The following is an 11,184-nucleotide window of genomic DNA, read 5'->3' as shown; positions in this document are numbered from 1 at the left end:
CCAGGCTGTGCTGGGACTGTTGTCCATACTTTAGTATTTCTTCAACTCCCAGGTCTGGAACATATGAGGCGAAATGAAAACTCAAGGAACTTAGGACTGTGTGGGGTTATTTTGGCTCCTAAGCTTAGAGATGGTCTGACTCTTTGTAGAATTCTCTGCTTGTCTTACATAAAACATTTAGCGTTTTAGTTGTACTTAAAAGATGGGGAAGCCCCTTCACTTCTGTCAACTTTATGTTGTACATATTATTTTGGTCAGTAGTTTCCACAAAGGTTAGACAAAGGAATGAGTCTATATTGATTTCTTGGAGTAAAGGACAGTGCAGGAGAGGAATGGAATCTGGATGTGGAGTGAACACATCCCACTTGCTGTCTTCTATTCGGACACTGTATTGACTGTATCCTTAAGCAAGATCATAAATTATAAGGCACTAGCCCTGGCCTCGGGTAGCATGTAGTCCAATTAGGAAGCCAAGATTAAATTGCAAAATGGATACTCCTTTCAGAGCATGGCCACTGTGCTCAGGAAGAACACTTTGAGGTGTGGTGGGAGGAGGGAAGCTGGTGTGAAGGCATTAAGCTCAAGGGGGTGGGGTTGACAATGGCGCACATCAATATTAGTAATAAGAGCCGTGGTATTGAGTTACAGAGCATTAGATCCTGGGTTACTTTGCCCAACACCTTGCATATATGATTTCATCTAATTTTCCCTTACAGCAACGCCTGGGAAGCATGGGTTACTTCTGATTTTATAGACCAGGAAACCCCAGATTCACGTCAAGGTTGGTCTAAAACATCTTAAATGTTGTCCCAGAATACCCACCACTATGGCTAGAAAATGGATTGACTTGGAGATGAAGAACGTAATATGGGAAACCGAGGCCTGATCTGTGAGAGCTTGTGTTCTTGAGCAGGGGTCTCTGAGTGTGTCTGCGTGGAGAAATGAGATGGCACAGCTGGTCTATTTAAGGCCAGCTGGTGGAGGGGACCTAGGACAGAGGAAGTAAACGGGAGAGGGACAAGGGTCAGAGTGGATGTCACACTGACCTCTGAACTAAAGTACTGGCCTGGTTATGTTTGATGCTGTTTCATAATTACTAACAAGACGAAAATCCTAATGGCACTTACCATCTATCTTTTCCCTTTCCCGTTTCACGCATATCCTATCCTACAATAGGGCGTGGGAAGGTATAACCAGTAAAGGTGCTCACTACTGTGTGCTGCAAGCCTGACAACCTGAGCCAAATCCCTGTCCTCTGACCTCCACCTGGGCACTGTGACATGTGTATCCCCCCCCACAGACAATAACAACCAAAATAATTTTAAAGTTTTACATCAAGATTTTTTTAAAGAAAACATTTGGTCGTTAAGCTGAAGTTGAGAGATGGGTTACTTTCTATTGTTACTGACTCCTTACCTTTAAAAAGCCATATTACTGAGTCATGTTTAGTCACTTGTATAGAGCCTAGTTAAGTTAATTAGGCTCAATGTAGGTAGACAAAATGACATCACATGCCTCCTTCAAAAGAGACAGAGAAGACCGAGCAAAGGATTACCAGCCTACAACCCACACCTCCAGAGAAGCCAGGAAACAAGGAGGACCCTAAGAGAGACATATATTGTTCCCTGGAGAAGGGGAAAGGGACAATATCTCCTGAGCTAATTGGGAGCATGGAGGGGGGGAGTTAGGAGAAAGAGAAGGGGAGAAGAGGAGGGGAGAGGAGGACACGAGGGAGCAGGAAGATTGAGTCAGGGGAAGAATAGAGGAGAGCAAGAAGAGAGACACCATCATAGAGGGAGCCTTGTAGGTTTAGAGAGAAATCTGGCACTAGGGAAATGTCCAGAGATCTACAAGGATAACCTCCAACTAACATTCTAAGCAATAGTGAAGAAGCTACCTTAAATGCCCTTCTCCCTATAATGAGATTGATGACCACCTTATATGCCACTCTAGAGCCTTCATCCAGTAGCTGATGGAAGCAGAAGCAGACACCCACAGCCAAACACTGAGCCAAATTCCCAGAAGCCAGTTGTAGAGAGAAGTGAGGAACAAAAGGGTCAAGACCACGCTGGAGAAACCCACAGAAACAGCTGACCTGAACACGGGGAGCTCATGGGCCCCAGATTTACAGCCCCCTGTAATCAGGCCCCCTGAATGTGGGTGTCAGTTAAGAGACCTGGGCAGTCTATGGGGCCCTGGTAGTGGATCAATATTTATCCATAGTGTATGAATGGACATGGGGAGCCCATTCCCCATAGAGGGATACTCTCTCAGCCTAGACACACGGGGGAGGGACTAGGCCCTGCCCCAAATGATGTGACAGACTTTGAAGATTCCCCCATGGAAGGCCTCTCCCTTTCTATGGAGCAGAAGAGGGATGGGATGGGGGTCAGTGGGGGCCATGGGAGGATGGGAGGGAGAGGGAACTTGGATTGACATATAAAATAAAATTGTTTCTAATTTAAATATTTTTTTTAAAAAAGAGAGAAATAGAGGGGAAGAGAAAATGCTACTGAGACTGAATGCATAAAGCTGGATGGAACACTCCCCAGATCCTACCCCCAGCTCCCACCCCCAGATCCTACCCCCAGCTCCCCATCCCCAGCTCCCACCCCCTACTCTCCATTTCCACCCCACCACGCCCCACCTTCCTATCCCCAGTCCAAGAAAGACCAAGTGTATTACAGTGTCTTACTTCTTTTCTTTTTGAGACAAGGCCTCACTGTGTAGCCCAGGCTGGTCCTGGAACTCACTGTGTCATAGCCCATGCTGGCCTGTAGTGCTGGTATTATAGGTGGTGTGTGCCAGCTGGGTTTCACTGAGCTCTTAGATACCATGACTGGTGGGACAGTTGACACACAGTCCTAGTGGGTTACAAACAATATTGCCATGAGTAGGGATGGCCAAAGAACTCCTCAGTCTGGAGGAACTATGGAACCACACAGACATACAGACACACAGACACACAGACACAGAGACACACACACACACACACACACACACACACGCACACGCACACGCACGCGCGCGCGCACACACACACACACACACACACACACACACACACACACACACACACACACACAATTCATCACTGAACATCAATTCCATGGAATGATCTGGGAAAGGAAAAAGAAAAAGAGAGGTGGGGTTGAGGTTTCTCACTAACACCAGGTTAGGTTAAGTGAGTGTCTACACTGCAGACTTTTAAATTTAAGGGTGCATCACGAAAGGATTGGAATATACAAGACTCCCAAATCTAGTTGCTTGGAAAGTCTCCTAGCCCACCTTTGCTTTTTACCCTGGAGACTTCTCAGGCCTCACACTACGAATTTCACCTTTCTCACTGTAGTTTGGCACAAGAGTTACCAAGTTGTATCATAAAACAATATTTCCAATTGTAGTATGTATGTATGTATGCATGTATGTATGCATGTATGTATTTTGAGACAGGGTTTCTCTGTGGAGTCCTTGGCTGCCCTGGAGCTCACTCTTTAGACCAGACTGGCCTCAAACTCGCAGAGATTTGCCTTCTTCCTGTGCCTCTGCCTCCTGAGTGCTGGGATTAAAGGTGTGCACCTCCACCTTTCTGCCCTCCCCCCAGGCCAATTGTACATTTTCTGACTCCTCTAACTCCTGCCTCATGTATGTTTCTAGACTCTTTGAAAGGCAAATGAATGTTTTTTGTTTCACCTCAAAACTCAAAAGCCAACCAATTTTCATACCTGCCCCCCACTTTTCCTCCCCAACCCCATCCGCATCATCAAAGTGAATCGATGTACTAATTCATGGGAGGAAATTGCAGCTATTTTATCTATTTTTTTAAAAAATCAATGGTCGGTTAAAATCAGATTATAAAGCCGAATCGCATGATGACGATGAGATGACCTCTGTCGCTGCCGGCGTGTGCTGTGTTCCTCCTGGGTTCTCAATAGATTCCACTCAGATGGTGCGCAGGCAGCTGTGTCTCTGCTGCCACATAGTCAAAGCAGCGGTCTGTCTTGGAGGCCGAGGGAACCTTCTGGAACTCCTGGAAGATGGGATCTTTCCATCGGGTCATCTGCTCCACCCTTTGTTCCTTCTTCTTAATGGCTTCCTTGATGCCCTCAATGTGACACTTCTCCTCCTTCTCTGCTTTCAGCTTCAAGATGTGGTTGTTCCTCTCCCGTAGGACGCTCAGCTCCTGCAGGTGCTGCACCCTGTCCTTGCTGGTCTTGTGCTCATGACACCTGGCCTGCCTGATCTTCTGCTCAGCCAGCTCCGCCAGGACCCGCTGGCGCTCTTGGCGCCGCCGTTCCTCTGCCTCCTCTGTTCGCCACCTCACTCGCTGGAACTGCTCTGCCTCCTTCTGGGCCTTTCCCTGCTGTTCTCGATGCCTCTCCTTAGCCAGATCTTCTTGGACGTCCTGGGAGCTCTGGGAGCTCTGCTCGAGCGACAGCTTCCTGAGGAGCTCCTCCGCCTTGGCCTGACAGTCCATGAGAACCTTGCGGGCCTGGAAGTTGATGATGGAGGAGCTCAGGTTGTTCTCCGGGACCTTCTTCTGACTCTCCTCCGGCAGGTGCTGCTGCCTCTTGTGACAGGTCACCTCCAGCTTCTTCTGCATCTGCAGCCTGTTCAGGTCCCGCAGACTCTGCAGCACCCTCTCCTGCTCCTGCAGACGCTGCATCTGGCACTGTTTGAGGTGTTCAGCCTGGGCGTGAACCCTGTCTAGCTTGTCCAGGTCTCCGTTCTCTGGGTTGTCAGGTTGCTCGGGCCACCGACTCTGGCTCTCCGCCTGGGCCTGGATGGTGCTCTTCTCCTGGCGGTCCCGCCGCTCGCCCTGTTGCTCGTAGCCCTGGCGAAGCTGCTCATGGTCCCTCCGTGACTTGTGCTGTTCCTTCTGTCCTTGCCACTGCTCCTGGCTCTGCTGCAGCAGCAGCCTGCGCTCTCTCTCCAGGGTCATGTGGACTTTCTTGTCTGAGCGCTTCAGCTCTTCCCAGGCGACTGCTGCCTGTTGCTGCAGCTCTCGCATCTTCTGGGCCTTCTTGAGCCGGCTCAGTACCAGGGCCAAGATCTTCTGGTCCCTGGAGGATATCTCTGCTTCGTCCAGCTTGCTCTTGAGGACCTGAGCCTGCTGGCTACTCGTCTCTTTGCAGGAGGTGGAGGGCTGGGAGTACTGGTTGGCTAAGGACTCAGTCCGGTCGCCACTACCCCTCTTCTGGGTGGATTGCTTCCGGAACTCAAACTCGAGGGAGTGCCCGGAAGACTTGTCGGTGAGAACCGACGAAGGGGACCAGAGACCTACATGTCTGTACACCGGCACTGCCCACCGGTCTCCGTTGTGTGTCTTTTCCAAAGGCAAAGTCCCAGCACTCTGGGGGCTGAAAGCTCCCCCGGGGTACGGCGGGGACGAAACTCCTGGGGCTGCAGGGTAGCTGGGGCAGGGCTGATCCGGCGGCGGCGGCTGCTGCTGCTGCCAGGTCCTGCTGGACTTGGTGGGTGCCTCTCCGCAGGCTTCGTCCAGTTGCCTACTGCCGGACCGGTGCTTCCTGGCGCGGTCCGCCGGTCTCCGGGCCACGTGTGTCAGGCTGTGGCTTTCTCGTGGCAAGGACATAGAACCACGCCGGCGGGACCGCGCGGCGGATGAACATTTCTGGTGCCCCCAGGGCACCTCGGTCTCGATTTCCGCGCCGGGAGTCCGGGCCCAGGGGCTCAGGGATGGCTCAGGCCAGCCCAGCGGTGCCGCGAATTCCGGCTCTCCACCGGGCAAGGGCTCCCCAAGCTCCCCATAGGGCCGTGAGAAGAGGTGGAAGCCGGCCATGCTCTCTTCCCGGCGGGCCCAGAGTCTACAGGAAGGTCGGGAGACCTCCTGGGGGCCACTGAGAAACCCACCCCACTCTCAGATCCTTGGATCCACGTAGCCTGTGACGCTCTCGCCACTTCACAATGCATCCTTGAGCCATCAGGTCTTTGAAGGCCTCGGTGCCCTGGGGCTTTGATGAGAGAGAACAGAGTGGGTGAAAAGATGCCTTGGGAAGATACTTGGAAGTCTAATACTTGGTATTTAGAAGCGAGGATCATAATGCCACCGGTGTTTCAGCTCCCTGAATTAGTGGAATTAGTGCTAAAAATAGAATACAGTGAGAGGAAGGACCAAAGTGCATTGTAGAGGACCTGGGATGGTGCTTGTCCTTGGAGTCAGATCACTTTTTACTTTGACGCGTGCGTGTGTGTGCGTGCGTGTGTGTGTGTGTGTGTGTGTGTGTGTGTGTGTGTGTGTGTGTGAACAAATACAAGCCATGGCCAGCCTGCGGGTGGCAAAGGACAACTTGCAGGAGTCGGTTCTTTACACCATGTGAGTTCCAGGGATCAATTCAGGCTTGGAAAAAGCTTTCTTTACTGGCCAAACATCTCACCTACCTCACTGTTCCTGATCGGTGCAGCAAGGCAAGGAAACAGCCGAGGAAGAACACTGATTCGGACCAAGCCTTTGTAAACTTTAAAACGACAAGAGGCAGTTCTGATTTTTATTTAATGTGCCGGTTACAACTTGTATCAAACTATGAATTTTGTCCCAACTGTTTTGCAATAGCTCCCAAAGATTTCATTTATTTGACATTTGCCCTTTTTCTTCTACTTTTGTGGGATTCCAACCCCCGCTTGCAGAGAAACAAATGAGTCTGAGTCTTCCACTTTCAAACCATGTGATGTTGGGCAAGTTTCCCTGACCCTCAAGTTCTGAAAAGCTGGGTCATTATGAAGGCAAAGTGAAATGACATGTGTGGAAATCCTGGCACCATAATGCATTGGATAATGATGCCCTACTAAGCTCTAATGAAAAGTTTTAGCACTTAATATATTAGTTTACAAAAGTGTCTGCAGATTTCTAGCTGAAGAAAAGTTAATGGATTAATGTAACTTTAATGAAGTTTCGGTAAAGTGCAGAGAGCAGTGACTCTCAGGTTCTGTCACACCAAGCTCTGGGATTCAGTCATCTTCCTCATCTAGGGTTGCTATGGTCTGGATGTATGCCCCCAAACTTCATGCTTCGAAATCTAATCACAATTCTGGCATTAAGAGGTAGGGGCCATGGACAAGATGGTTTAGTCGTGAGGGTGAAACCCCCATAAATGGGATGGGCGCCTTTGTTCTAGAACTTCATTCCAGTTCATAAGAATTAGCCCCAAGACGGCGTGAGACGGGAAACAGTAGCAGGCACAATTCAGACTGCACTGAGTGCCATTCGTTAGGGACTCGATGGCAGGTGTGTGGTCCTAGGTAGCAATATGAATATAGAGTTGCCCTTTTTGGGTTAGGAGACTTCGATAGTGGTCAGGACCAGCGTGACCTCACTCAAGTCAGAATGTACTTGGTTTATCTTAAGGCAACATCAAAGATGCCAGGAGTGTTTCTGTTGTTCATGGCACAGAGATCTGGCTTGTAAAGCTCTTTCTGTTGGCTTATTAATGAAGGTCTCCTGTGGCTCTCAGGCTACACTCCCTGCATAGCTATAAATATGGCCCAGCATAAAATTGCTATCTTAAAAGGGCTGTGCATGTGTGTGTGTGTGTGTGTGTGTGTGTGTGTGTGTGTGTGTGAGAGAGAGAGAGAGAGAGAGAGAGAGACAGAGAGAGAGAGAGACAGAGAGACAGACAGAGAGAGACAGGCAGAGAGAGAGAGAGAGAGAGAGAGAGAGAGAGAGAGAGAGAGAGAGAGACTCTGTTACCCAGTTCTCAAGTATGAACTTTGTAGATGACAACACAGTGCCACAATGTCAAAAGATTTTACACACTTCAAAGCTTGAAGAATTATGTGAAGCAGCCAGCCAAGGCTACCCAGGAGCAATCGTAGTGGCTATCTATCACTCATAATGACTGCTAACTTCACACTGAATCCATATAGCCCGTATAAGAGGTGAGTCAAGGAGATGGCTCAGCGTGTGAAGGCAGGAAGCTCAACCGCACCCTCTCTGAGGGAAGGTCTTCCTTTCATAGTTAACCCTTAATGGCTAGCAAATGCTGCATAGAGTCAGGAAGGGTGTCTGAGACAGGCTGGTGAAACACAAAAAGAAAGCTTTTTGAGGGTCCTTAGAGCACACCTCACCTGTGTGTCTGGGTCCCCATATGGCTCCTTGGAGGGTCCTGCTTGCAAGTCATGTCAGAGCTCCTAGGAGGCCATGAAAGACATGCTTTGTGAATGCCAAGCTGCCCAGCGTCCCCTTGATGCTGGGAACAGTCAGTCTCCTTTTTATTTGGCAGTGAAACTCAGTGGATTGCATTGTATGTCTCAGAATGTGGCCTTCTGCCAAAGGGAGACCCAGGTAGGCCTTCTCTCTTAATTTGGAGGAGGGTTGAAAAATATGCTCTGACCCCACAAGTGAATCCAGGGCACAGAGGTGTGCTCTGTGTGCTATGGTTCCTGTAGAGACTTGAAATATATTCTCTCTCTCTCTCTCTCTCTCTCTCTCTCTCTCTCTCTCTCTGTCCCTCTTCTTTCTGTCCTCTTTCTTTCTCTCCCCTCCTTCCTCTCTCCTCCCCCACCTCTTAATAGCTCTTAATGCTTGGATGAGTCAAAGGGGAGAAATTAGTTAGATACTCACATGTAGCATGGGCACTTGAACACAGATTGTTCAAACAGACATGGGCTTAAGTATAAAATATATACTGGCGGTCTGAAAGATGGCTTAGCAATTAAGAGCACTTGCTGTTCTTGCAGAAGATCTGAGTTTCGTTCTTAGCGGCCACAGTGAGCAACTCACAACTGTCCCCAGCTCCAGGAGATCTGCTGTCCTTTTGCGACTCCACGGGCACACACTTGGTATACACAATAAACAGAAATAAATCTTGTAAAATGAAATACAACCAAATACAAACAAAATGCACATTGGATTCTAAAAACGTAACACAAATAATAGTACAGTTGACCAGTGCTTTCTATTTTACACTGGCTACATTTAACATGATGGTATTTCAAGTCCATCAGATTAATGCAATGTTATCAAAATTAATTTTATGCTGCTTACACTTGTTCCGATATGAACGAGGAGATTTAAATTTACATATATGTGGATGCAATATACACTATGGTATGCTTATTTTGTGTGAAAGAGATTTTTTAAAGTTTAACTGACACATAAAAATTGCAAATTCATGGGATGCTGTGTAATATTTTGATATATTCACACATCATGGGATATTTAGATGAGGATAAACAAATATGTCTCCTCAAACATTTGTCATCCCTTTATGTCGGAACTTGTGAAATCCCTTTGTCTCCCTTTCTGACATGTACGGTACACAATGGTTATCTATAGTCACCTACTGTTCGTAGCTCTGGGGAGCCGTGCTGTCACGTGACTGCTACTTAGCACCCATTGATCAACCTCTCCCCATCCTGATCTGTTTCTATTGGGCAGAGCTGCTCTAAGTACCGCAAACTTCCCAGAGCTCAAGCTGTAAATAAACGCTCTCGGCACACGCATGGTTTTTATTTTATGGAAATTTATTGCTTTGAAATCTCTTTGTTTTCTCTGGTGTGTGTGTGTGTGTGTGTATGTGTGTGTGTGTGTGTGTGTGTGTGTGTGTGTGTGTGTGTGTGTGTGTACATGGCACACAAGTGAAGGTCAGAGAACAAAATTGGTTATTAGTCCTTGGGCACCCTCTATCTTTCATCTGAGACAGGGTCTCTCCCTGGGCTGATCCTTGTCCAGCTAAGCTAGTCTAGCTTGGATTTGAGCCTCCAGGAACCCATCTGCCTCCAGCTCTCCTCTCTCCATTGCTTGGATTACCTGTGCTCACTGCCAAACCTGGCTTTAAAAAAATTACTTACTTTTTATTTTTAAAACAATCTGTTTTTCATACCAATCCCAGCTCCCTCTCTCTCCCACCCTCCCACTCTTCCCACCATCTCCCCATCCCACCCCCATCCACTCCTCAGAGAGGGTGAGGCCTTCCATGGGGAATTATCAAAGTCTGTCACATCATTTGGTACAGGACCAAGACCCTCCCCGCTGTGTCTAGGCTGAGCAAGGCATCCCTCCATAGAGAATGGGCTCCAAAAAGCCAGTTTGTACACTAGGGATAAACACTGGTTCCACTGCAAGCAGCCCCATAGACTGCCCAAGCCCCCCAACTGACTCCCACGTTCAGGGGGCCTGGTTTGGTCCTATGTTGGTTCCCCAGCTGTCACTCTGGAGTCTGTGAGCTGCCACTTGCTCAGATCAGCTGTTTCTGTGTGTTTCCCCAGCATGGTCTTGACCCCATTGCCTTTCACTCCTTCCTCTCTACGACTGGACTCCAGGCCCCAATCTGGGTTTTATGTGCACTCTGGGGATCTAAAGTGAGGTCCTCATGTCTCCAAGGCAAATCCTTGACTGATTGCACCATCTCTCCAGCCCCCAAAGTCACCTTTTCTAAGAAGATAAAATTTAAGTCAGAAGGTTTTTTTGTTTTGTTAATTCCTGGGTAGTAGGACAAATTATAATTTTCAAAATTCAGTTTCATGATATACTTTTTATGCCACAGGATTTAGGGTCTTTTATGCCCCACCTCCAATATTTCCTTACTACACAGGAAAACACATGTACCCAAGTAACAACAGCTAAAAACACAGACCCGAGTGGCTCTCTATGTCTACCTGCAGCGCACAGTGGACTCACTGAAGACATCAGGAACACAGAACAGTAAAAAAACCAAACATACCAACACTCAGGGAGATAAATGAAAAACAACTTAGGATGTATTTATGCTAATAAGTGCTAAGCATGAACATTCTAGCCTGTAAACAACTTCTTCCTTTAAAAAAAAAAAGAAAATAGTAGGTTAAGAACCTGGAAATAGGCAAGTTAAGTTGCCATGGAAACAATCACAGTGCAAATATTCCATGTGGATGAGAGGTTATGTGTGTAAAAATGATGGCTGACACACCTCAAGCATGTGCTCGAGCATGCCCCTGAGTGGTTTATATGTAAACCTGACCATGACAACACCAAGTAGGGCCTGCTGTTTCCAGAGGCAACAACTGAGAATTCTGGAGTACATAAAGCTGGTAGTGGGCAGAGAATTCAGACCAGAATCTGGGTTCTCACACCAATCTCAACACTCCCTAACCAGCTTTCCACTGTCAGATCTCCGAGGCTAACCCTGCTCACAGAGAAACCGTGTGTGTGTGTGTGTGTGTGTGTGTGTGTGTGTGTGTGTGTGTGTG

The 11,184-nt window shown here is 48.1% G+C and overlaps 1 protein-coding gene across 1 annotated transcript; it reads right to left on the bottom strand.

Annotated features, from left to right (window-relative positions):
* Positions 1 to 3,928: 3,928 nt before the first annotated feature.
* Ccdc185 (coiled-coil domain containing 185) lies at positions 3,929 to 5,800 on the bottom strand. Its single transcript, XM_027419055.2, has one exon. The coding sequence runs from the start codon at positions 5,798 to 5,800 to the stop codon at positions 3,929 to 3,931; it is 1,872 nt and encodes a 623-aa protein (XP_027274856.1).
* Between the last annotated feature and the right edge of the window lie 5,384 nt (positions 5,801 to 11,184).

The sequence above is a fragment of the Cricetulus griseus genome, chromosome 5 (assembly GCF_003668045.3).
Source record: "Cricetulus griseus strain 17A/GY chromosome 5, alternate assembly CriGri-PICRH-1.0, whole genome shotgun sequence".
In the NCBI taxonomy this organism is placed as follows: domain Eukaryota; kingdom Metazoa; phylum Chordata; class Mammalia; order Rodentia; family Cricetidae; genus Cricetulus; species Cricetulus griseus.
The sequence above is the reverse complement of the archived record's forward strand: the minus strand, read 5'-3'. Positions and strand labels throughout refer to the sequence as shown.

Excerpts from the sequence above, each read along its gene's own strand:
- Ccdc185 (XM_027419055.2), bottom strand. The coding sequence starts at position 5,800 with ATGGCCGGCTTCCACCTCTTCTCACGGCCCTATGGGGAGCTTGGGGAG.